Here is a 25,915-nt window from a genome sequence, read left to right as displayed (position 1 = left end):
TCCTTACACCCTCCCTTCAGATATTTATATATGCTGATAAGATCCCTGCTGAGCTTTCTCTTCTCCAGACTGATCAGTCTCAGCTCCCCCAGCCTTTCCCACAGGAGAGGTGCTCCAGTCCCTTAGACATGTTTGTGACCCTTTGCTGGACTCTCCCCAGTATGCCCATACTTTTGTTTCACTGGAGGGCCCAGAACAGGCCACAGAACTTCAGATGTGGCCTCACCAGTGCTGAGTGAGGGGCTGGTGTGGCCTCCAGGGCTCCTTTGACCTGCTGGAAGTGCCTTACCTAAAGCAGAACTGCCTTACCTGCATAGACAGGCACATTTGCTGGCTCATGCCCAACAAAGCCAAGGCAGTGTCCAGCTGGGTGGCACCCAGGAGAAGTTGGTACACGAGCAGATGTGTGAAGCACACTGGCTTATGTGTGCTTGGAAATACTGGCAGGACAGCACTCAGCTGGATGACAATGCCAGAAGGCAGGTGGCCTGTGGCAGGCAGCAGAGGATGATGGAGCACGCTGTAAGGGGGACACAGTCCAAGCACAGACCATGGGAGACATTGCAGTGCCATTGAGGATCTGTACCCACCAAAGCCACTCCAGATATATTCAATAAAAGGTAGATATGTGTCAGGAAAGGTGAACTAATCAGCATAGACAAGATGCTCATAGAGCTGAGGTAGACTAGTCCTACCAGTTCTCTGAAGGGATTAGAGAGCTGTGATCTAGCACCAGTAGAAACTGTTAATATGAGAAATAAAACAAACTCCAACTCAACAAAAAGTTTGAAATCATCCATTTCTGAAATCTAATGCTTGGGCTAAATAATACTACTTTAAACTGATTTATCTTTATGACAGTCACTAGCCCTGGGCATGATTTACAACATTTTAGATCATAATTGATAACTTTCCAATGATATTATACACAAAACCACTGAAGTTCATGTCCATTAACTCTATCATCTAGTCAAGGACATGTTATACATGCATGTCTTGAATTATCATGTACTAAAAAGGAAATGAAACATATGGATAAAAATGTATTACCATGTCTTACCATCAACATTCCTTTGATGTAAGTAGAACTTACATCTTGGAACAAAAAAGCACATGAAGAGCTGGAATTCCTCTTTTCAGAAAATGCTAAAAAAAGGTATCAATTAAAATATTTCCTTATAACCTATTCTTATTCTCCATACTTCATTTTAAAGAAATGAAATAAAGAAAGAAATATCAAAGTTTCTTAGTTTCTGAAACTCTAAAAATAATTATTCTTGAGAAATAGACAGAAGGCTTATTTTATCCACTATACTTTGTACCTTTTTGCCTTAGATAATTAGGGACATTAGATCATGATTTGCAATGCCTGGAGAATATTGTCATTAGCAGGGGAATGTTCTCTGGAACCCTGAGGAAATGAAAAGCTTTTAAGAGCAATCACTGTTAATCACTAACATGCCAACATTATATACTTTCTGGAACTGAGAACAATACAGACAGGACACATTAAGTGACTCTCTCTTGCTTGCATTGTAAGCTTTTGATAAAAATATGTGTTTAAAACATCCCTTTGCATGTCTTGCTTTCTTTACAGAATGCAGGAGAGCTAAGAACTGCAAGATTTACACTTCTTGTACAAGCTATTGAAGATATCCTCTCTGATTCCATAATGGAGCTTCATTGTGTTTTTATTAACTCATCTGAGTAGTAAATGCCATAGGCAAGAGATTGTCCCTTTTCACCCAAGAGGGGTGAAAGAAAAGATAAACTATATATGGTGATAAATGCAATTAAATTAATCTTTAGCTTCATCTTAGCAGGAGACATAGCATCTGCACAGCTGCAATACTTACAGTTGAAATTATAGATTAAAATTAAACATTGATGATTATAATTTACTATTATTATTTTTAATATAATATTTCTTTAATATTTTTATCCAATGTTAACTGCATCCAATATTCCACATATTTTCTAATGAGATAAAAGATAGTAAAATAAATAGAGAAAAAGTATATTTTTAAGAAAACGGAGTTCAGTACTACTTACTAACATCTTTTGAGTTCTATTTCTTTGCTGCACTAACCATGAATGCCTCACAAGTCAAAGCCAAGCCCAGCACTACAGGGCAGCTGTACACACTGGAAAATGAATCAGACTACACCCATGGACTGGGGTCCTCAGTTGGGATCCCTGCCAAATAAAACATTGGTCCTGCCACTACATCACACATTTTCAGAAAAAAAAAATCACTCAGATCCTAGTAAAGGGATCTTAGAAGTTTATAGATTTGTAGAACTAGTGAGAACTGATGAAGTTATCTACAGCTGTTCATCAAATAAAAAAGTCATCTAGTGCAGTAGAAATCAATTACTTCTTGTGACAGCTCCTGTGAATACAAAAATCAAGATCTTTCTTCTTACTGACCAGATTTTTCAGGACTCTTCCATTTTTGCATCCTTAGACAAACAACCTCAATTCAACTTTCAATTTGTCTTTGAACAAACTACTATATAAATTATACTTACTCTATTAAGAATAAGCAACTAACGTCTCCTACTAAGTTATAATTATTTTCCCCTTGATGCTATTTCCTATTTGCATCTTATGTTCATTAAATAGTTTAATGACTTTAGACCAATTGTTTCAGAGTGATTGTTTCCTCATCTGATCAGATATGCAGTATTTAGCTACTGAATCTCATGAGCTGTACTGCTAGTCACTCTTACATAGCTGAGACTGCAGTGGCCAATCCCATAAACAGATTGCAAATACAAAAAGGAAGGGCTTACATTCTTGAAACCTCTATATAAGATCTGAAGTTCCTTCTTTGTGAATTTACTCTGTGCTTCCAGCAGTTCAAGAGCTTCAGGTCTATGTCGTACTGTGGCCATTTCCATTTCATCTTCTACAGTGTCTGCAGAATACAAGAGACAGAGGAGGAAAGCTCAATAGGAAATACAGGAAGTGAAAATACTTTAACCCTTTCAAAAAGACAGAGAAGAAAAAAGGAAAGAGGGAAGAGGGAAGGGAGGGGAGGGGAGAAGAGGGGAAGGTAAGGGAAAAGGGAAAAGGAAAGGGAAAGGGAGGAAGAAAGAAAAGACATTCTCTTTAAGACTTGTTTTTGCAGCTTTAATGACAAATGATGAGTCCATTTTGAACTCATAGGAAAAGGGTGTCTATCATCTGCTTCTGTGGCTGCAAAGAATAGTGAACAGCAGTGATGATCCAGTAGCCTGCATATTATCTCATGAGTAATAATACCAATAAACTGGAAAGACAGCATCCTGCAAGAGCATGCATGATACATTCAGTATGACTTTTTGTTTTGTACAACTCTTTGACCAAAGGAAACAATTTAATAAAACTTTAGCAAGTCCAGAAAACTGAAAATTTTCCTTCAGTTAGATAATGGATGTGAATTGACTGTATCAGGCTGGGATTTTTATTGTGAAGTTGTCTTCTGGAAAGAAGTTGTCTTCTGGAAATTGGTGTTGCATATACAGCAGCATATCTTACTTTGAGTATCATACAACTGACCCTTTAGGAGAAATATTATTGAGGGTGAGCAGCCTAAGTGGGGAACATGATAGTTTTAGTGACTTCTTCTTTAGGTAAGTAAGAATGTGGATATACACATTCAAGGTTTACAGTTAAGTGTAGATTAAAACAATGAGAATTAGCAATGCATTTTTTCCTAGGTAGAGTTTTAAATGTGAACGTTCAATGAAACAGCTAAAGGAACTTTAACAGTAGAGTGCCAGTCCCTTGTGATCAAAATAAAAAGGTGTGTGTCCATTTCTAAGTACTGGCAACCTTAAATGTAACTTATCCAGATTAATGAAATGAAATTACTGCTTTATTTTGATTTAGGAGTTATAGGAACTATAGCAATATAACAATACAAATGCCTAATTTCACTTCTACAATGTTGAAGATACATATTTTATTTCATTAGAATGTGGGACTATTTAATCTTAGAATAAAGTATCATTTGGTTCAATATTCATAAACACATAGTATTAGAATACTCTACTAAAGTAGTATTATGCCTAGAGTTTCATATATTTTTGTTCTGCTATAAAGCCGAAATAATAGCTTTCAGCTGCTTGGGAGAAATTTGGCATCAGAAGATACAGTTCAGCTAAACAAAAAATAAACAACCAAATAGTTTATATATTATTAAATATCTCTCTTTAAAGAGATATTTAATAATATATAAACTATTTGTAAAAATCTTCACAAAATTTAGGGCTTTGTCCTTTCTCCTGTGAAAATTATGTTGCTGTTAGCACTCTTCTCAGGAGGATGATCTCAGTGTGATCCAGATGATTTTTTTTGATAACCACAATTCAACACTAGGTACTTAGACTAAATTGGCAAAAAAATCAACCTGAGAATAAATATTGTTGAAGGCTCACTTGTATTTTATATTTGAATGGTTACATGGGATTTAAATGGGTTTTGTTTTTAGACAGAAAAAGACTTAACTTGAAATGAGTTCTCTAAGCACCCATTTGTAAAGCATCTGGCTACCTAGAGAAACATCTACAATTTTTTCTGCAAGCTAAATGAATACACATAATAAATGTGAGGCTAGAGATAAAGGCCAGACAATGTGCTGAGCACAATATTTAGTATACCCTTAGCAGTAAACATTTTTATTGCCTTTAAATGATTCAGTGAGCATGTAGAAGACTGCAGTAGGCTGATGATGTTAATGAAAAGGTTCAGTATAACATTCTTTACACTCGGCTTCTCTAGTGTCTTATAGCTAGAAATAATAAAAATGCATGATAATCATAAACTTCCTTAAAATCAACCAACTGTGATGACTAAAATGCTATAGCATTCATGAGGCATTTGGTTTTTAATTTTTTTCTTCACAGTTCTACATAACAGGCTGGAAAAGAAAAATCAGAAAAATCTATACTTTAAAATATGCAGGAAAGTGGGTGAAAATCTCTTTTTACTATTTCTATTTTTATCTATTTCTAAACAATAATGATTTCTATGGCATTACTTATTTCAGTTCCTTGGTTTATTCAGCCTAGATCAGTTAGGAATACTTTTTTTTCCATAGAAATAAAATTTCATGTCAACTGAAAACCAGAAACAAGTTCACAATCCCTCATTAATGTACTAAACAAAATATTATTACTGATTAAATTAATTCGATTTCTTATTACTAAATAGTAAAGACATTTTTAATGTAAATGTCATAGGAGATATACTTTGAACCTTTCATTATTCATTAAAGAACAAGATGGCAAAAACAAAGCAAAAACACAGCAAAAAACAAATGTACTCTATATATCTGTACTCTTTATATACTCTTTATGTACTCTATATATCTGTAAAAAATTGTGCACATGCATTTCCCTACACATTACAGCCTCCCTAACCATTTAATAACTATTTAGCAGTTTTTATTTCTCAAAACCATTGAGTGTAGCCCTGCCCTAGTGTACTAGCACATGCACATATCTAGGGAATGATGGCTTAAAGTTTAGACTTGCTAGACTAGAGCACACAAAGTGTTCTTTCACATGCTTTTTTCAATAGGAATGCTGAAATATGTTCAATGCAAATGCTGAGACAAGATTTTACATTTTTAGATAACCTTTGTAAGTACATATTGATAGAAGTGCAGAAGTGCAAATTCAGGCTATGAATATTTCAATAAATTAATAGTTAAAAATATTTCCCTGATAATTTCTAAGGAATTCACATCATGTGATTGCTATTGCAAGTTGTGCTGTTTTCATTCCTAGGACAATATAATGTTGCTTCTTTCATGCTAGCAGAAATGAAATAGCACATGATGTTAAAATAGAATAATTACAGTGTATATCTACAATGATAATCTTATTCAAAGTTTTCACTTGATATAACATTCTTACTTAATGTAGCACTTATTTATGGAGGAGATTGCAGAGAAAATTATTGAATGCACCTTTTTTACTGCTGGTTCTCAAATAGGAAATATTTGATATTCATTTTAGTTCAACCTCTCTTCTGGTTTGTAGAATACTTTCAGTAAGGAAAATATAAGTTTGACACGGTCAAGATTTCTGAGACTGACTCTAAATATATTTTGTTACCTGTGCAGATGAAGACCTTACATAGAAATGTGCAATGAATAAGGATGTGTCACTCCCACAGCAACTTCAAACAAACAGATCAAACTTTCTATTCATTCTCTTTCATTATCTATTTCATTCCACATCCATGGAAATGTTCAGGTTGGATGGGACTTTGAGAAACCTGGTCTTGTGCAGGAGGACTAGACTAGATGATTTTAAAGGTCTCTCTTCCAACTCAAGCAAACTTGTGATTCTCTGATTCCTTTTGTTGTCTAGGGCTATATCATGTTCAGGTCATGCAGCTGAAAGTAACTTATCCAGAAAGAGTTATTAACAAGTGTCCCAACAGTAACTGCAGTTTTTATGATACCCTATTTTCAATTAAAGCATATCAGCTGAAGACACCATGAAATAAATAAATCAGTGTACATTTATCCCTTTAATTTATCCCTTTTCATCTCAAATACTTAAGTGGAAAGCAAACACCAGAGTTTTCTTTACAGAAGAGCATATGAAAGACAGTGAAGGGGGATAGCATAAAGAAACCCTAGATCTACACCTGTGATGTCTTGACATTAGTAGGGGGCTGTTTTTCTAGTCAAGTTGCTTTTTATTGTCCTAAATTCACTAGACGTGGGGAACTGTTCTTGCAGGCCTTTTTTTCTTCCTGAGATTGATTGATATGCTTTATCAGAAGATTATACAGGCAACACATGGACAATTCAGCTTCTTATTTTAGGTGCTCATATTAGTGCCTAGAATTCAGTCAAATTAATCTAAATTGAATTGGATCCAGAGAGATATTTTAAAATCTGCTATAGGAGTCAATTTATATAGGAAGACATTGTAGTGTTATTACTATAATTAATCTCTATCTAGGAATATATATGTATCTATGTATTGATCTCTCTCGTACTCCTGCTGCCCCTCTATATTTATCTGTTACCTGCTCTGGAGGGATTTTATCAGGACATTCAGTATAATATCAGAGTGCTTTTCCTGTATATTCACATTCACATTCTTTTCAATCTCAACATTTCTTTTTCTCTCAGACACCAGGTTTAAGTCCTGTTCCCTAAATAGTTTGAAGCTCTATATTCAAAACCTGCAGGTCCAATCCTTTCCTCCCAGACCAGTTATGATGGTACCCCCTGTGTATTGGATAGCAAGCACACGCAGTCACGTGCATAAAAATGCCAAAAAGTTACCACTTCTCGAATACATGGAGAGCAGGTATTAGATTTAATGGAATCACTTGTCAAGTAACTTGCAGATCATAAGTGCCAAGTGATAATCTTTGGTTTTCCCCTCTGCTGCAATTGCCAAGCTCCTGTGTGGCAGACTGTGGCACTGTTCTCTTGCCATCCTACTGCATACACAAATCTGTGCAGCGCTACATTTTAAACCTGAATAAACCATGTGATTACTTCAGCAGAAATCTCGCCTCTCAAATGACCAGTTAATGAAAGTATAATTTTTGATGCATGCAAACCTAAAAAAAAAAAAAAAAAATCAAATGAAAAAAATGAAAAATAAAACTTGCTTTGAGTAACAGGAGATGTCGTTTTGGCAGCCGAGCAGGGCAAGAGCTTCATAAGTCGCTCTTTAATGCTGCGTTTGGTACTGTTCTGAGCGTAGAGGAAACCTAAAAAATATATCATCAGGACTGTTAACAGAGGCTTGAGAACAATTTCTGTACATGCTGCAGAGTTCATCATTAGAGCAGAATGCTGATGGGAAAAGGCCAAACAGATTGCAGCCACCATGAATCGCAAAGGGCAACCAGAATTTTTGAACAGGACAACAAAATTGTTTTGTCTTTGTATCTTTCCAGCATCTTTCCAATACAGGGGATTTACTTGTCTGTGTGCATCTCTTGTAATATTCTTATAACCCACCTTAAATCATCTAACAGAGATGTGTCAGATTATTAATTTGAAACAACAGAAGGTAAAAGAAGGTGTGTAAAAATTTTAATGTTAAAATATTTTAAAGAATTTAAGTCTATTTCCTTTTGAATTTTAAGATGGAAAACAAAATGAAACCAAAATAAAATCTCAAATATATCTTTTGTTGTCCTTTCTGGCAGACTTCTAATTCCATGGCTGAGCTTTCCAATATAATGAATTCGGCAGTTGTGATAACCAGTCTGGTACTTTTGCCTTTTCTGAGTAGTAAAATACCAACCATGATGTGTAGTCAGTCTCCCTTTAGTATGTGGCACTTTACATATATAAAATATAACTATTACTTATACTCTCATTTTAAAGACTAATTTGGCTGAATAGCTAATGTTCATGTGCTGTAAAGCAGCTGAACAGCATCACCCTTATTTACTGCAATGGAAAATGTTGGAGTATCTTCCTGTGAGGCCAAACCAACCATCTTATAAAAAATGGGTGATATGAGCAAGCATTGCCTGGGTGGATATTTGCTGCAAATGGCAGACTTAACACCTGTAAAACAGCTCAGTATTTATGTTCCTGAGAGAGGCACAGCTTGGCTGACACATTATGCAACTCCTGCACTTTTCATCTCAACTGCATGCACAGAAACACAAACACTGCTCTATGATGGCTCTTGCCACTACAGCCAGAGTGCAAAACAGATGGGGCAAGAGATGAAAGACACAACTGACAGGTCCTGTGCTAAGGGCACAGGCACCCAGACAATCATTGGTTATCCCCCCTGCTGCCACTGCACTGAGTCCTGGTGTTGGAGACATGATGTAGAACAGTTCCCAAGCCATCTTAAGCATGTGCTTGTATTTGGGAACAGCAAGCAAGAAGCTTTAAGGATATTAAACTGTGTAAATAAAAGGGAAAAATATCAGTTTGTATATGAGTGAAACATTGAAGGAAATGAAAAAGAAATGAGAAAAACCAGGGATGACTCAGCCAGAGCCTGAAAAAATCAACCAACTTTCAGCAGACAAATTCTGCCTCTGAGAGTGCAGCAGCTCTGGTGAATACACAAAACAACCCAGTTACAGCTCAAGGTCAGATGGACCTAAATGACTATCTCAAGAAATGTCTAAATCTTTTAATACAAATAATAAGAATGAATACACTTTTATCCTGTAGCACCTAACCATCAGCTCAACTCAGAAACATAGTGCAGATAAATGCATAAAATAAAATGCAATTTGGGATCTGATGGGATCTCAAATTTCCCATTTTTAGTTTGAGCACCAAACCTGAGCCTTTAAATGGGTAGCTTGCTGTCTGAGCTGGCAGTGTCTGCTGTATCACACTATGCCTGTACTGTATCTACCTGAGCTGAAAGAAATCTTTTCATCTGAAATTTTTTTTTTATTAGGAATTCTTCTAGTATAGACATGATGCAGAAATATCTACAGTTATCTTATTTGTTTGAGTAAAGATTTGCAAAACCTATGTAATTACTGATGATGTATATGTTGCTTAAAAAACCATAAAGGGATGTATTATTTCTAAATGGTTTGAAGGTAAAAGCCTTGAGTAAATAGACAATTCTGCTACTTTTAACACACAAAAAGCTCATGGAATTCAATGCAAGCCATATGGGCTTTGCAGTAATATGATTAAGGTCAAAACTAAAATAATATATATAGGAGAAAGTAATATCAGAGGAGTGAGTAACTGAGGAGAACAGTACAGCTCTGTACTCACTTCTGGCAGTTAATTTAAAATTTTGACACTATGGTCAGGGCAGAGGTGAGGGGATTGGTTTATCCTCTCACAGTATGAGAAAACAGCATGGATGTTTTCATTCCCAGTGGCTGCAGTTAGTTTATTCTGCAGTTACTGCTGTAATGATCTCCTGATCAGTACTGCAGCTTTCAATGTGATTTTTCATGAGCTAAGATAAAAAAATATTTAATACAGGGAAAACATGCTGCAAACTGAGCCTATGCTGTGTAAAAACACTAAAGGTGATCATGAAGATGAAATATTTTAACAATTTCTGTGAATTCTGTACCTATGTGCAGTTTGAAACAGGTTAAGGAAAAAATCTCAACCTCTAATATGGACATTAAGAAGCTAGTTAATCTAATAGATTAAAATTATTTACACAGTAGGAAACACTTATTACCAGTCCTTAAAGTGGCTGGTCATGAAAAGAAGAGCTATGAAGCATCAACGCACTGATAATGATGGACTGATGCTATTTCCTTCAAACTTCTACAATAGAATAATAGCAATTCTTAGCCTGAAAACAGATATGCAGGAGAAACTGAATTTTACAGATTATTTTTGTTGTTGGTTTTTTTTTTTTTCTCTCAAAATATGTTGACTAGAAATGTCATAGCTCCTATCCCTAACCCAGTAAGGCACAAACTCCTCTAGGCAAGATGTGAAGGTTCTTAAAATTAAGGTTAGTTCACTGGTGCTGCTTGCTCGTGAATTTAATAATCTGTTTCCCTGCAATGAAAATTAAACTGTGAGACACATTTTTCCCCAGAATTCACTGTGGGAGTGCCCTAGAACTCATCTCTGTATGACACCACGTGGAATTGTGGGCAATTGTCTCCAGAGGTGCCCACGTTTCACCAACAGTTCTGTAACTGGAGCACAGCTCACATATTCTCACATCCTGGAAGCCCTGTACTGCTACCTGTGCACAGACATGGGGCACACAGCACCCTGTGGGAGTGCCTGCCATTTAGCATGATTTATATGTGTATTTGCAACTGTTAAATTCACCAATGACTTAAAATCCTGGGTAGAGATACTTAAACTAGAGAACTGTAATTTATTAATAGAGGTTTAATATCAAGAGTACAACATGGCCAGTGCAATCTTTTTCCAAACTGCTGCTTTAAAAAATTGTACTTGACCACAATCATCCATGTTGTTGTCATGTGTCTGTCCTAGTCACTTTTTGATCACTATTTTTGACACTGCTGGTTATCAAAAATACAGAAATGTATAAACTTTTAAAAGATAAAAATTATAAGTGATTAATAAATGACTGTATATTTCTAATCATATACATCTACACCTAGACTATCTTAACTCAGTGTATTTACTTTTTTCAGATGTATGATCCCAGTTTTAGAAAGATGGTACATATTACATATTGCCCTGTTGTTGCAGAGACAGGTCAGACTACCCCAGGAAAGACCATCTAGAAAGGAGTTTTCAGAGGCAAAATATCTCTCCTTCTAAGTGTGATTGGTGTCTTTGAAAATTCTTTGTAGTCAGCATGAAAGCAAGGGCAGGTAGGCCATTTTTTGCAGCAGTGGCAGATAAATCAGAATGTCTACCTTAAACACCCACTAAGTGCACAAGATAGACCTTGCTGTTGCTGCCCTTGCCCCCAAAGCCATGCTCACCTTTCCTGCTTCCATCAAATACTCTCTCTTCAAAGAAGTACCCACCTGCCTCATTGCTGCCTTTTTGTAATGGGATTTAGGTGATAAATATACACAGAAGGCCTAGTAATCTGAGTCCCTAAAGGCTTTTGGGGCTGGTAATCATCCTATTTAGGAAGATGTTTCTAATTCAAAAACTAGAAACAATTCTTTCAAAAAATTTCCTCCTTGACTGTTAGTGAAGGACAAAAATCACATCTCTTTTTTTCCCCCACTCTTTTTTTCTTCATGATTTTTTATTTCTGTTAATTTATTTTTTTTTCCTTCTCAAAGTCTCCCTCCTATATTTGGCAAAGTCAGCAGGTTAACTCTCAGTGTTTAAATCTAACTCTGCTTTTTAGTCAGCAGCATTTACAACCCACGGCCACCTCCAATGCCTTCACAGTACAGCTAAGGTCCCAGTAGAGCTGGAATTTGGATTTTGTTCACCTACAGGATTTTATGTCTTCCCACAAAAAATGGGGAAAATTATCTTTTATATTAGTTCTGGATGTGATATTTTTGGAAGAGATTTAGCATGAGCCCCAAAATCTAGGCTGGACAGATCCTTTTTTTAAATACAAAATTTTGAGACAAACGTGACAAGGACTCTGAAAACCAAAAGGGAAATGTATTAAGTGGTTTCTTGACATGATGATTTACGCTTAATTTCAGCTGTATGATGGAATATGTCTGAGGGCCTTAAGGGCTGGCAGCCCCACTAAACTGTTAATGGTTCATCACAGATGGAGTGGCAGGGGAGACAAAATGAAGTGCAGGTTTCATATTCACAGTTCAGGACTTGTGGAAGAGAGACAAATCAGGATCCATGTGCCTTCTGTGTTGTGAGCCTGGGAATAGAATGAAATTATGTACAGCATAAATATTTATAAGTCTCAGCCTCAGTTCTTTGGTAGCACCTGCCAAGGAGCTGTGTGAGTTGTCAGTAGGCTACCTGGTAGATCATCAGCAGTCTTTGACAAGCCAGGAAAACATCCCTGACAATCTCATTTGTCTGTACACATGCATTTTATTGATTCTTCCTCCACTGACCCTAGTTTTCTGTTTTTCATTGCAATACATACCTATCAACTTCATTGACTACTAAAACCCTATAGATCACATCAGATCACCCATGAAGGTACTGAGTTAAAAATGAATGGCAGCATTTTAGGGAATATCTTAGAACTCTAATTTAAAAGTCAGATTGCTCTCCTTCACTTTAAATTCTCTTGTACATACAGTTATAAATCAGTCTCCCGATGGCAGATGCAGATTAGGAACTGATAGTTACACTTCTCTACCAATAAATTAGAGATCAGAGCCAATTGGGAAGCCTGGAGGCAACGGGATTTGATTGAAAATGAAGGGGAAAGAACCAGTGATCTTGTCAAAACCAGTAACTACAGTTTGGCATTTGTAGGATTGTCAAAGGAAAAAGGATGAAAGAAGAGAGGATTAAGTAGTATCACTAGAGAGAAGAAATAGAGTAGATAAGCATCAAAGTATAAAAGTGATAAAGCAGAGAAATGGCCATACTTTTCTCTTGACAGTCTTCATTAAATTTCCCAACTACAGCTTTATCATTCAGACCATGCCTTTCCATTATATATATATATGCAGCTTTCCAATCTGAAAAACTGCTTATGTTATGAACAGTTGCTGTACAAATGCTCAATGTAAACACTATCTAAAACATCTAAAACTGTTATAAACATCTCCAGGTGCACAAACACTGAAAATTGCAGAGAGTTTTTTCAGTGCAATACTTGAAAATGTACAAGTATGTCAAGATGACTTAATTAATTATTTACCACTTAACACATTTACACACACACACTAAGTGTGTGTAAAACTAAGCTGGTCCCCTATGACAGGAAACATATTTATACCAGACCACCTGTTTTCTTTAGAAAAATCTCACTTGAAGTGGACCATGTGAGCATATGAAAAAATGCACAATAAATCAGATTTACTACTGCACTGAAATGTGCTCTTTCCCTCCTTTTCCCTTCCTCCCTTTTGTTGTTTATTAGCAGTTTTTTATCTATCTGTAATGCATACAAATGCTCACAGAACAACTTACATCACCAGAAAGTTACTTAGCTCATGGGAATCTAGAAAGAAGACAGATTAAGAAGAGGTTTTTAAGACAGATGAGAGATCATTCTCTCTGTCTCTTCACAAGCAATTTGGTGCCACAGAGCTAGCAAGTGATGCTGAGAAATAGCAAGTGATGCTGTTGCATTGCAGATGGCTTGTGGATACAAGGAGTGAAGAAGGTGGAAACTTGAGTAACAGTGAAATGGGCCCTAGCACTGGGCAGACACTTCTGGACACCTCTGTGGTGGTGTCCCTGGTCAGGGAAGAGCCTGAAGGGCTGGCACCAGAGAGGGCACAGTGGGGGCAGTGAAAGGCCCTCCCAAGCATTTAGCAGGTCACAAACAGCAGCACAGACCCATAAAGAAAAGCTGTTCAAGAGACTGAATTTCTGCTAATTACTAGATTGAGTTTATCAGGTTTAGTGGAGATTCATTGAGTTTTGCAGTGGAGGAAAACTAATTGATGTTTCAACTGAAATGAAGGATCTGTTCTAACCTGGAGGCTAAAAACCAATGTGCCTGTGCTGTAAAATATGAAAGTAAAAAAGGAAAAACACCATTGTAAGAAGACTAGAAAAAGCAACTGAAAACAAAAAAAAAAAAATAGTCTACCAAAAGTGAGTGACAGAAATCAAATGGATGATATGAGTTGAGCTGGAATGAGAGTTCAGTAGAGAAAGGAGAAAAATAAAAAAGATCAAAAATGCTTAAGAGGACTTAATAATTTGAATGAAAAAGTAAAGAAATTTTAATGAAAAAGAAAGAAACCTTTCAAATATTCATTACCTCTAAATTTAGCTTTTTATCTAAACCGTACTAATGCCATATGTGAACATGTTCAATGCTGGACTCAGACGCTCACATTTGCCAAAGGGACAGCAGCTGGAGTCAGAGCAGGGCCAGGGGTGTCCCTGGTCTGTGGTGTCACTCTTGGCTGGAGCCAGTGGTGTCTCTGTGCCACTCACTGCAGTGGGTGCCAGTCCCAGCCCTGGGCTCGGTGTGTCCTGAGAAACACCTACAGCAGCTCCAGGGTGAGTGAGGCTCAGTGCAGCAGCCCCCAGGTGTCTGGATCCACCTGCAGGGGGGAGAAGCATCTGTGTCTCCCCCAAATCACGTGTGTGGAGCCTGTTGTAACATCCCTTAACAAGCACACCAGTATTTTGTGGAGAGAAGTCTTTTCATACTCATTAGGAAAGTTAAAGAACCAAAGAGAGATACTTTTAATGAATAATTTGAGGAGGATACCTTCATAGTGTTCACACTATTATCTAATTAAGATGAGTGGAAATAATTAACCTGCAGTGCTCCAGGCAGTCATTGTAATGTGCTTTTTGAACGTTTTATAGGAATTTAGAGAGAACTGCCTCAAAATGGTGAAATTAAACCAGCTCATGCTTTTCAGTTCTGCTGAACTGGTCGCTGAGTCAGCTATCACCTAGGTCAGTCAGTCAGGAATAGGTAATTTCCAAGACTGCTCTCAAAGTCAACAGCAAATTTTCCATAGAACTCTGTAGGATTTCTCTGGAGGTTAAATTTTATATTCCATGCTTAAATTGCTAATATTTTTCTACAAATTTTTGTGGTTGAGGTAAAGCTGATTTTGGTTGGGGGTGATGGTGACATCACACTATCTTTGCACAGAAGACATCACATCTTTCTGGCATACCAAGAGTTTCCAGTTGCTAGGTTGCCAGTCTTAAGGTAAAGCGCTCCACTTTCCACTGATAATCTGTATCCTGCTTTCAAAAAATAACCTTTTTGACTAAGACGAAAGAGGGGCAGGAAAAAGTAATGAAGATGTTACTTTTCCCTTGTTCAAAAAAATCTAAAGAAAACAAAAATTGTGCCATTCATTAAATGCTTCATTAAAAATACTATAGAGAAGAAATAGAAGAAATTGGTATCACTCCTTCCTCTTCAGCAGCTAGCCTTAAAACCAAGTGTAACATTAGGTTCACATTTACATTTCCTTTGTACAGAGATGATTTTACTATAAATTATTTTATGTAGTTAGATGCAGTACACCCTACTAACAAAAAAGTAAGAGCAGTGTTTTATTTCAGTTTTTTTCTGGTTTCCTTAAGAGTGATGCAGCTTTTGTAAAAACTTTTGTAGTTTTTACAACTGTGTGTACAGCTCCATCTTGAAAACCACTTCTAGGCACACAAGAGGTGACAGTCTAAGTTGGTTAGAGCGTGGTGCTAATAACACCAAGGTTGTGGGTTCTTTGAATCTGTAATTAAAAACACCTGGCAAGTGAGCATGATGGATTTTAGTAAGACAGATTTGCAATCAGACTGGCTAGAAGTGAAAAATATATTCTTGTCAATCTCATCCCATAAGGACCATTGTGTAATTTGCTACAAAATGCAGAACTTCTAGTCAATCTTCTCATCCATCTTGCATTCAGAGACTATAATTAATTTCATATAGGCTGAAGAATTAATGGTCTGGATAGCAGTGATCATATACTGTAGCTTTTTCACTAGAGTTCTAAAAGTATTAATTAAAGAAGTCTCTTTGAAGCAACAAAATCTTTAAGTGGTGAATATAAGAACATAACTGACAACAATTCCAAGTGCAGTTTAAAGTTTCATAAGAATCAGGAGTCATGTATTTGTTGAAATATTATACACTATGATGCATTTGCACCCCTTTGATATAATGTTTAAATAAGTTAAAAGAAACTATAATTTTTTCCTCTTAGGAAAAATAAGTCTTTGCCTCTGTGGCAGACTCGAATGAATCCCTGGCTGAGGGTCCCTAGCTATTCCTCTCTTCCTTTACAGTGTTTCCCATGACAGCATCTGACTGCTTAACAACAGCCCTTTCCTTTGCAGAACTGGTTTTATTTCCTAATGCAGCAGGTCTCTGAAACTAATTATTTTTAAATGCCTGGAGTAGTGATGTATTTGGGTGGGATTGAGAACAAATGCTAAATCTGGGCAAGTGCGAGCCTTCCTTGCTGTCAAGTTCACATAACACTGATGTGATCTTGTTTTCTATATCACATAGCTGGAGAGAAGGTGCAGTGTTATTGAAAGAAGATAAAAAAATGTTTTCCTGCTGCTCCCTGCAGAAGAGAGAAATTAGGGTATTCCAAGATACTTTCTGAGATTAGAAATTGCATTTATTGTCCTCTTTATTCAAGAAAGTTTTGAAAGGCATCTATTCTATTTCAGCTGAAGGATACCATGTAAAGCAAAACCTTGAAAAGATTAACTATCAACAGCCTGAAAAATGTTAGATGATTATACTCTGTCATAACAATGAGATTTATCTAACATGTGAAATATACAAAAAAATCCAAAAATCTATTTCTTTTAGTATTTCTACTAATTAGAATGTTTTCAAGACTGGTTAATTCACAGAGCATTATGAAGGCAATTGGAGAAAAGGCCTTTGGATTTCGCCAGCCAAAAATCCTAATAAAATTAGTTCCTTGAACAAAGAAATGTGAAATCTGGCTTAAAAAGGAACTTTGAAACCTTCGCAAAAAACATTAGGAAAAAAGTTTCAACTGAAATGTTCCATCCTAAATGCTTTGCTAACCATTGCAAAGGACATAAAGAAGAACTAACACTGAATGTTAAAATAAACATCACTTACTGAACAAGAGTGTAAAATTTTTGGTTTTGGACAGCTCTTTAAAGATGCTCTTCTCTATGAACCTACAATTGCATGCACAGGCACACACACAAACACTGACTGCATCATCCTAATGCTGACAGCAACTCTTCCCTGTGGCAATTCAGGCCACAAGATAAAAGAAATAAAGTGCTGCAACAACTGGGGTTTGGTTACTTCCTTCTGACTTTGTAACTATTAAAACATGCAGTTTCCTGTGGTTGAAATGTTTTTTCAAGTGCTCAATTTCTTCTCTTTTGCCTGCAGCTTCAATTTCCCCATATAAACTTCATAATTTAGTTCTCATTTGTCGTGTATTAATTACATGCCTAGTTCTAGTATCTCCTGCACTCTGTTCAAAATCTGCTACTAAGATAAAATTCCTGCCTTGACACAAATATTTCATTCTGACAAGGAGTTAGTGCTTGCTGCTCTGTAACATGGATAGACATCTCTTCTAAACTTGTCTCTCCCCATTGTTCCTCCAGCAGTAATACTCCTGTCTCATCTTAAGGAAACTCTCCACACTTTAAACACATGTAACTCATTTAGAGTACTTGCCTTAATATAAGGTTGATGTCTTTGTTCTCTTAGTGATCTCTTGATCTCTTAGATCTCAGCTTTTCATCACCCAATTCTCTGAATTTCTAGCTGAGACTTTCAGAACTTCTATTAATATCTGTGCATGCACAAGGAAATGAAAACTGGACCATGTTCTTCTTTTTCCCATCCCTTTAAACTCTTTTATTTGTGCACTGAGCTACAACTAGATCAAATTTTCAGAGAAAAGTAAAGAACTGTGAATGACACGAATAAGGGCATTTAGGGAATGCATTACTTTGTATTTTACTTGTATTAAATTTCTGCTTTTATCAATGACTCCTTATCTATCTACTCGTCACTTAAGTCCTACTGTGTGTGGGAGGACAAGAATATTAATTTATATTCACACAAGACTCACTCTTCTAAATCCAAGCTGACTCTGATCCTTAGGCAAAATTCTCATACAGTGTGATTATAAATTACAGTATTTTTCAAAAGCTTGAAAGAATCACTAGAAAGAACAAAAGAAAGACATGTGTCAGCTGCTGAACAGGAAGATGTGCTTGATTTTAACTTCAGGCAAAGAGCCTTTGCAGTGCTCTATCATGAGCTGCATGAAGCAAATTCTTACATTGAGACTGACAGAACTTTCAACTGTGCAGGAAGAACAGGTGCTGGGACCCCAGCTCTCATGGACTTAATTCTTGTGCTTTAAGTCAGTTATTTCCAAGAAAGTTGTACTTTCATGATCCTTGTGGGTCCCTTCCAACTCAGGATATTTTATGATTCAGATTGTTGAGGAGGATCCTGTATCTCATTTTTCTCTTTCTTACTTGTTGTCAATCAGAAAGAAATATATTTAACTTTTGGACATGAGAGGTCCTGGTGTAAGTCAGCTGTGACTTATATGCTATACATAAAATCCCTGTCTTTTTCATTTCCTATTCCTAAATGCTTTCTAATTAGTGTTCAAAATTTTCAGCTAAACCAGTGTAAACCATCTATGACAACATGTGTCAACTTGTGGTAAAAGGAATGGCCAAAGAAACATCAATTGATGAGTCAATAAATCTGGGAGAAAGAGTAAGTAGGAAGCCCACTGAGTGCTGCAATGCTCCCATACAGGAAACAAGGACAGGCAAACTTCCAGCAGAGAAACCAACTTCCCCAAAGGTCCTATCATGAATTAAAAAAAAATACATTTGCAAAGTCCCTTTAGAGCAAAGGTTGATTTGGGAGTTCTGCCAGGGCAAATCTATTCAGTTCAGAGACTCCCCAGAGATCCTGACAAACCACACTCTTGCCATGCTAGAATAAATTGCCCTACTGATTCTGGTTTTTATCAGACCTAAAAGCACACAAATCCACTTGCTATATTTTTTACAGAAGGCTCTGATAGGTGGTTGGGGTTTTTTTTAGTTTTCTTTTCCAAACCACTTCCAATCTTGACTGCAATTAAATAAAATATTTTGGACATTTTTTTGTTATAGTTTGGCAATTGTCCTCAAGCTGCTCTCTTGTCTTCAGATAGCCCATCCACACATGGGTATTGGCCATCTTGGGAATCTGGAAACTGTTGCCAGGAATAAACAGAAATTCCTTTTTAGTTTCTCAAGATTTCTTCAAATTATTTCTTTCCCAGTGGAACACAAAGGAGCTGTTTTTAAAGAAATAATTTCGGATTATTTCTTCAGAATCTTTACAACATATCACTTCAGATCAATTGACGCAGCAAACTCTTTAAAGTGTGAAATGTGGAGACTTCCCAGTAAGTCTCAGACAATGTAAATAAGGCAAAAACAAAAAAGGAGACAAAAAACAACATTCATTATGGATTCTTATGCATGCATGCACAAACCCATACAGCACAGCTGTCTAATGTCAGTGGCTAGAGCCTTGCTGTCTAATATGAGATCTGCAAAATCTAATGGTATTTGTTTCTCAATTTAAAATCAGGTGATCAGATAGAGATATAACTATATTCATTTATGGATAAATATATAGAAAGTTATATAAATTCTCAGAAAAAAAATACATCATACTGAGTAAAATCTGGAATGACTACATATATTTTATTAATTTTTAAGTAATACACTAATTAAGACATGACCAAATAAATATTATAAGTAGATATGCAAATCTGTAGCAATTTCTTAAAAAGAAAAAAATAGAAAGAATAATCTTACAGCCCTTGGCATATGATTTTCCAGTTATGTTTGAATAAAGCTCTCCACTTTTCTGGTCTAAGGTAATTTCAGCAGAAGAAGTACTCCATTTCTTATTGTGTCCCTTAGATTCTCCTGCAGTAAAAAGTACATTACTTTTGAGAAGGTTCCTCAATGGCTAACAGCTAGGTGGTGAAAACCTATGGAAGAAAGATATGAGCAGCAGTAAGCTGTTCAATTTTCAGTCCTTTCTGCTTGTGGAATTTAACTTCAAGTAATATCTGAATACAGAAAATAGTTCATTGTAGCTCTTGTTTTACACAGAATATGGTGTGATATTAACTCAATGGAAAAGTCCTGAATTCAGTTGAACAGAATCCACATTAAAGAAGATGAATACACTGTTAGAAGCCATTTGCTTTGGTGTTCTGTGCTACCAGTCAGTGATCAAACTGTGGTTGGTTAGTGTAGAGCACTCAATAGATAACTTCTGTGTGAAAGTTCTGTAACTAGAAAAGCCCAAAAGCACTGAACAGTCCAAACACAAATCAGTAACAGAGAGTGTCTCAAGGGGTTCACTTTGTGATCCAATGCAGAAGCCGATAAATTAATAGATATTGTTGATCTATTTAAATGAAGTAAAATAGATGAGAGGTGGATTTTAGAACTGAGCTAAAATCAGAAGGAATGACTTGGCAGACCAGAGTACAGGAAATGATCTATGAACAGAGTAGGTATCTTGTAAAAACGTACCAAGGCAGCTTTGGAAGGGAAACACTAGAACTAGTATCAATTATTAAGGCCTGGGAAGCAGAATTGAAACAATACCAGAGTGGAGAAACATTTGCATAGAAAGTATCTTTCCATTTCTAGTCTTGAACATATTGACAAAATTATATGTTTGTGAATTTTTAATACAGAGCACTACCAACACTTACAGGAAGACCAACAATTCTCACTTTACCTAATAGAAATTAAGAATAATGAAAGCAATTTGTGAAAGAAGCAGTAGGAAGGGAAGGAGACTTTTTAAATACCTTCTCAAAAGCCCATGTACATCCAACTCACGTAATTTTATTTACAGACACTAAGAATTTAAAAGAGCAGTCCATAATTAATCAGAATTCCTTCCCTCCAATTTAGAATTATGTTGAGCTAGAAAGCAAATTCCCAATTATGGCATTTTTGCAAAAATTTCTGTCTCTTTTGGTAACAGGCTTCAAGAGAACAGCTTCTCTAGGCTGGATTTATCTACTTTTAAAGAAAAGTACCCACCTGAGTATTTTTTTTAAAAGAAAAAAATATATATTAGGTATTGAAAAAATTATAACAGGCACAAAACCACGAGCTTGTATTTTCTAAAAAAAATGCCTAATTCAACAGTTTTCAAAGGCCTGCTAGGAGATACAGAACAAAATCTTGTTTGCTTATAGAATTAGGACACTGGGGACACAGAAAAAGAAATATATTTATTTAAGAAGGAACAGTAATAATTTCAGATATTATTTCTGATATAAGTATTTAATGATAATTTTTGTGACTTACATGCACAATTTCTTATTAAGAAATCAAATGTCTCTACTAGTTTTGGCATCCTCAGAAGTGAGAAAAAACCCAATAAAAGCAGTAATAAAACCCACAGAATAAGCATACTGAAAGAGAAAAAAATATTTTGAACAAAACTAGCTGATCTTTTTATATATAAGTGGAATTTTTAAATTGATACTGTTAAACATAGGCTGTTACACCAGGAATATTTGCATGAAAGCTTTATCCTGCAAATAGGACAGGGATCTCTCAGAAAATGCCTGTTTGGGTGACCTGTGCCACAAGGAGATTTATTAGCCAGCCCAAAAAAGTAGAGCAGCATTCTCACTCTTCATTTTCTTTCAGATCACTTAGGCTTGGGGAAAAAGATTTGGAGGAATTGTCACTTTGCACAGTCAAACCAATTTGAGTGGCTGCACTGCACTGAACAGTGACACAGAGGCTTGTACCATTTTGTCTGCAGTTACCGACAAAGAAAATCTGTGCTCTGAAACTTCAGGAAATTACTGAGGTTCAGGAGGAGGGCCAGCAGGAAGATTTTTCTTTGAGATCTCCTAATAAAAACACTTGGAATGACTGAGAAAAAAAGCATACCTAATGAACCATTAGCAATATTTTTGGTGACTGTTTGGAATAAATGATTAATGATGGCTATAATAGTGCCAGCTAATTAAGCTTAAAAAAAAAAAAAACAACCTGTAGGTGTTTGGTATTGCTTTTGTTTTAGCGATGCAACAATTTTTTTCAAAGTGTCATTTCTATTTATAATTAATCATTTTTAGAAGATCTTTAGACTCTTTAACACTTTTTGCAATCTATGGAACTTTTATTATTGCTATCTAAATTAAAAAAAAAAAAAAAAGAGGGACCAGGACAAAGAACATTGAGAAAGCAACCTGATGACCCATTGTTCAGTATCTCAGAATCAATAAGCAATTTACTACAGCACTCTGTTACAGTATAGCTTAATGTGTTCTTGAGATCAAACCTGGCTATTTTTCAGGGTGCAATACACTGCAAATTAGCATCTGCCATTTTCTTTCTCTCCTTGAGTAGCCAGTGACACAAGCATTATGGAAGTTAATTCAGAAATAAAAACTCATTACTCAACACATATATATATATATCTTTAGACATGTGAACAAAATACTAATGAAACTGTTTTTATTAGTGTGGTTTATTTTTGAGACTGAACTAATAGATGTGAGAGGACAATAACCACACCAGGGTGAAAAATGTCTGTAAGAAAGCAGTGGATAGCAATTTCTCTTGCAGGCACTTCTGTAGCCAGAAGTGATTGAGCCTTTAGGGTTCTGCTGACATTGGGGTTGTTATGGGTTCTTTTGTCAGACAGAACCACTTCCTGATAAACTCAAAATGGATATGTGCTAATTTCCTTACTAAAAGAGTTGTCAAATATTACAACAGGCTGCCCAGGGAAGTGGTGGAGTCACCATCCCTGGAGGGATTCAGGACATGTAAATGTGGCTCTTAGGGACAAGTTCAGTGCTGGACTTAGCAGTGCTGGTTGGACTCAAAAGAGTTCTTGGAGAGTTCTATGATTTGATTAGCAGATAGAAAATACTTGCACTGAAGTAAACAAGTGTTTATATTTATATACAGAAAATTCATTTCTAATGTCTCCTCAGTTCTGAGTTAACCATTTTTGAAACCACCCTGTCCAGAAGAATTTTTAGCTTTTAATTATGATGGTGGGGCAGCTGTATCAAAGGAAAAAAAACTTATTTTTAAATTAAATTGGTTTTACTGGTGTATTTCTAAGTTGGAATGCAATTTTTCTATGTGTGATTTATTTAAAATATTTTTTAAAAGATTCACCTGGTGAATTAATTAACACAGACTTTGTAAAAGCATTATTTATTGTAGTCGCTAAACATTCCCTATACAAATTTGTGTAACTAACAAATATCATTTGGCATTTGCTATTTTTGTCTCATCTCCTCAGACAATGATGCTACTGAACAAGATGTTGCATCACTTGCATCAAAACCTTTCCTAAAATGTCTTTAGGATATAATATACACTAAGGGAATTCATAACAGCAGCAAAAATGTTATTTTATTCCCTCAAATTAGTTGTTCATAGCTTTTAGACTGTGAGCTTTTTCAGACTGGCAAGAACTTTATCATTTCACTTAAATGCTGCAGGGCTCATTACAGCTGACTAAATGCAATTCTTAGAACTGCTTAATTAAAGTAGTCTTCACTGCACTGTGTGTGTCTAAAAGGGCTCCACTGCATTCTTTAAGAGGTGGTTCCAACTGAAAATACTGTATTTCAAAATAATGTCAGTAATTATTTCAAAATAAGTTAAGAAAAAATTATGCACAAGCTTATCTTAGAGATGGAGATTCCACCTCTTGGAAGGCACATTTAAGACTTGCTACAACAGAAGCCCAAGCCTAATACAATCTTCTGAAATATTGCTAGGACTGTTGAAATCTCTCATAGTGTGAAGTCTGTAGCAATGTTCTGACCTTAATGAAGGACCATTAAAGAATAAATCAAAACCTGCAAGTAGCACACATGGCTCTTTCCCTTAGGATGTTGTCTCAAAAACAAAAGCAGTAATTCCAGGAGCATAAAGCCAACAGCAGCAACAGCAGCGAATGAATGAATGAATGAATGAATGAATGAATGAATGAATGAATGAATGAATGAATGAATGAATGAATGAAGAAGGAAAAAATTTGGCAGTTGCTTCTACTGTGAAAGAGACACATCAAAGTATTACTCTTTAGCTAAAAGTTACTCTTTAGCATTATGGTCCTTCAGAGCACATACACACTTCACAAACACAGCACAAGGTTCTTCACCAGGTTGTGGTGATTCTACTCAATCAAAAGAGCTAAAACATCCTAGGACATTTCAGGATAAATTTCTTTGAAAAGTTTTGACAGAAGTAGACACAGGAAAGATAGAAAGTAAGGGAGCAGCAGTCCTGTTCCTCCATGGAAATAGTTTGAAAAAAAATCAGTTCTGAATTAAACCTTAAGAAGATGACCATGGTTTTGTACATAAGAGCTATTTAACTGAAGAATTTTTCGACTGATTTGATGAAACTATCAATCTAATGATGTTTAAAAAACTCAAACATGATGTGTATATATATGCTATATTTATGTATATATAATATATATGCTATATATATGTATATAAAAGCAATGGTGAATATTACCCAGACCCCTCTTGATAAACTCAGTGAAAATTATGTCAAGGATGGTGACAATGAGATCATACTTTCTTCTTGAAGAAGTAAACAAATACTTGAATTTTATAAATTCAATCTCATACAAGGCAGAAATATTGTCTTGCTGGGTTGGGGGCAGAATGCACATTGCCTTTTAGGATTAAGGTCTGGGTTGGTAATGAGATATCACCTTCCTTTTGACCTTAAAAATGGAAAGACTTCAGGAAATATATTCTGGAAATTTAGGCTAGCTAGCCATGTTATTCTCTAGCCTCTTCCTTGTCAACTGAGCATTACTATTTATCTATCCATATTTCTTCAGAAAGACATTGAAATCTGCTGCCACAGATTGTGGTCTTATTGAAATGTTCTTTACTGTATTTACTGTTAGTTCCTTCCAGATAGCAAATCCAGGGGAATATTTGTTGAGATGTGTGGAAAGCTATCCTGGTCCTCTTTTATTGCTGGCTATTTGGAATACACGCTGTGTTTTGAGAACAGAGACATTTGAGGGAGTCTAAAGCTCCCTTATGAAAGCTGCAGTCCAATAATCAAAACCATCTGCAGCTGTGTTTTTTTCAGTAACACCACTGTGCATAAAGAAACACAGCAAGAAAATGTTTCACCTTTTTTCCCCTCTGTTGCAACCAAAAGAAAGAAGAAAGGACCTACATGTCACATGCATATATTAGAAGTACTGGATGACTAAAACTTGAAAGGCCCATGTAATCCTGGAAGATCCTGCATGCTTAACTAAAACAGCTTCTTTTCCCAGTCAGAATACCAAGTTAGTCTAAATTATTTCATTAGAAATGTCAAAATGGGACTCTGATAGACTTTGAACCCTCCACAGAAAAAATTTTGTCTTTCAGATTGCTCCTGGGTGTTTTCCATTATATTTCTTTTTGTAGTCCAATAAGATTCACGCTAATGATCTGAAATGAAAATTTGCCCCAGGGAACATCTGATTAAAATGTCAAATATTGAGGAACAAGGATTCATCAGCAATCATAAATTTATAATACTGATGGCAGATGAAATTGTATCATTTTCCAGCAAGCAATATAGTATCCAAGAAGAGGTGGATTTGAAGCCATCCTAAGATTGAATTATGTAGACAGGAACTATATGGAAGAGCACGTGGAAGTGACCTTTGTTCTGATTGACTAGCACATCCTGTTACACATAAAAGTTCATGGAGAATGAGTCATCTTCACTGACTTAGTAAATTAGCATCACCTGGGTATCACTATTACATATCCCTGTCTGTGTAACAGAAATGACTGAAATCACTCT

The 25,915-nt window shown here is 35.9% G+C and overlaps 1 protein-coding gene across 7 annotated transcripts in view; it reads right to left on the bottom strand.

Moving 5' to 3' along the window:
* KCNIP4 (potassium voltage-gated channel interacting protein 4) overlaps positions 1–25,915 on the bottom strand; it is a 389,496-nt gene that overhangs the window by 37,977 nt on the left and 325,604 nt on the right. For 6 of the 7 annotated variants that reach the window (XM_054633544.2, XM_077177655.1, XM_054633540.2 and 3 more), the window contains one exon: positions 2,796–2,920. In XM_054633544.2, coding sequence (XP_054489519.1) covers positions 2,796–2,920 — 125 coding nt within the window. Of the gene's footprint in view, positions 1–2,795; positions 2,921–7,632; positions 7,735–25,915 lie in introns of all 7 variants that reach the window. The other variant, XM_054633539.2, reaches the window with a different exon arrangement.

This window comes from Agelaius phoeniceus, chromosome 4, assembly GCF_051311805.1.
Source record: "Agelaius phoeniceus isolate bAgePho1 chromosome 4, bAgePho1.hap1, whole genome shotgun sequence".
Taxonomy (NCBI): Eukaryota; Metazoa; Chordata; class Aves; order Passeriformes; family Icteridae; genus Agelaius; species Agelaius phoeniceus.
Note: the sequence above shows the minus strand (reverse complement) of the source record. Positions and strands in the feature narration are given on the sequence as shown.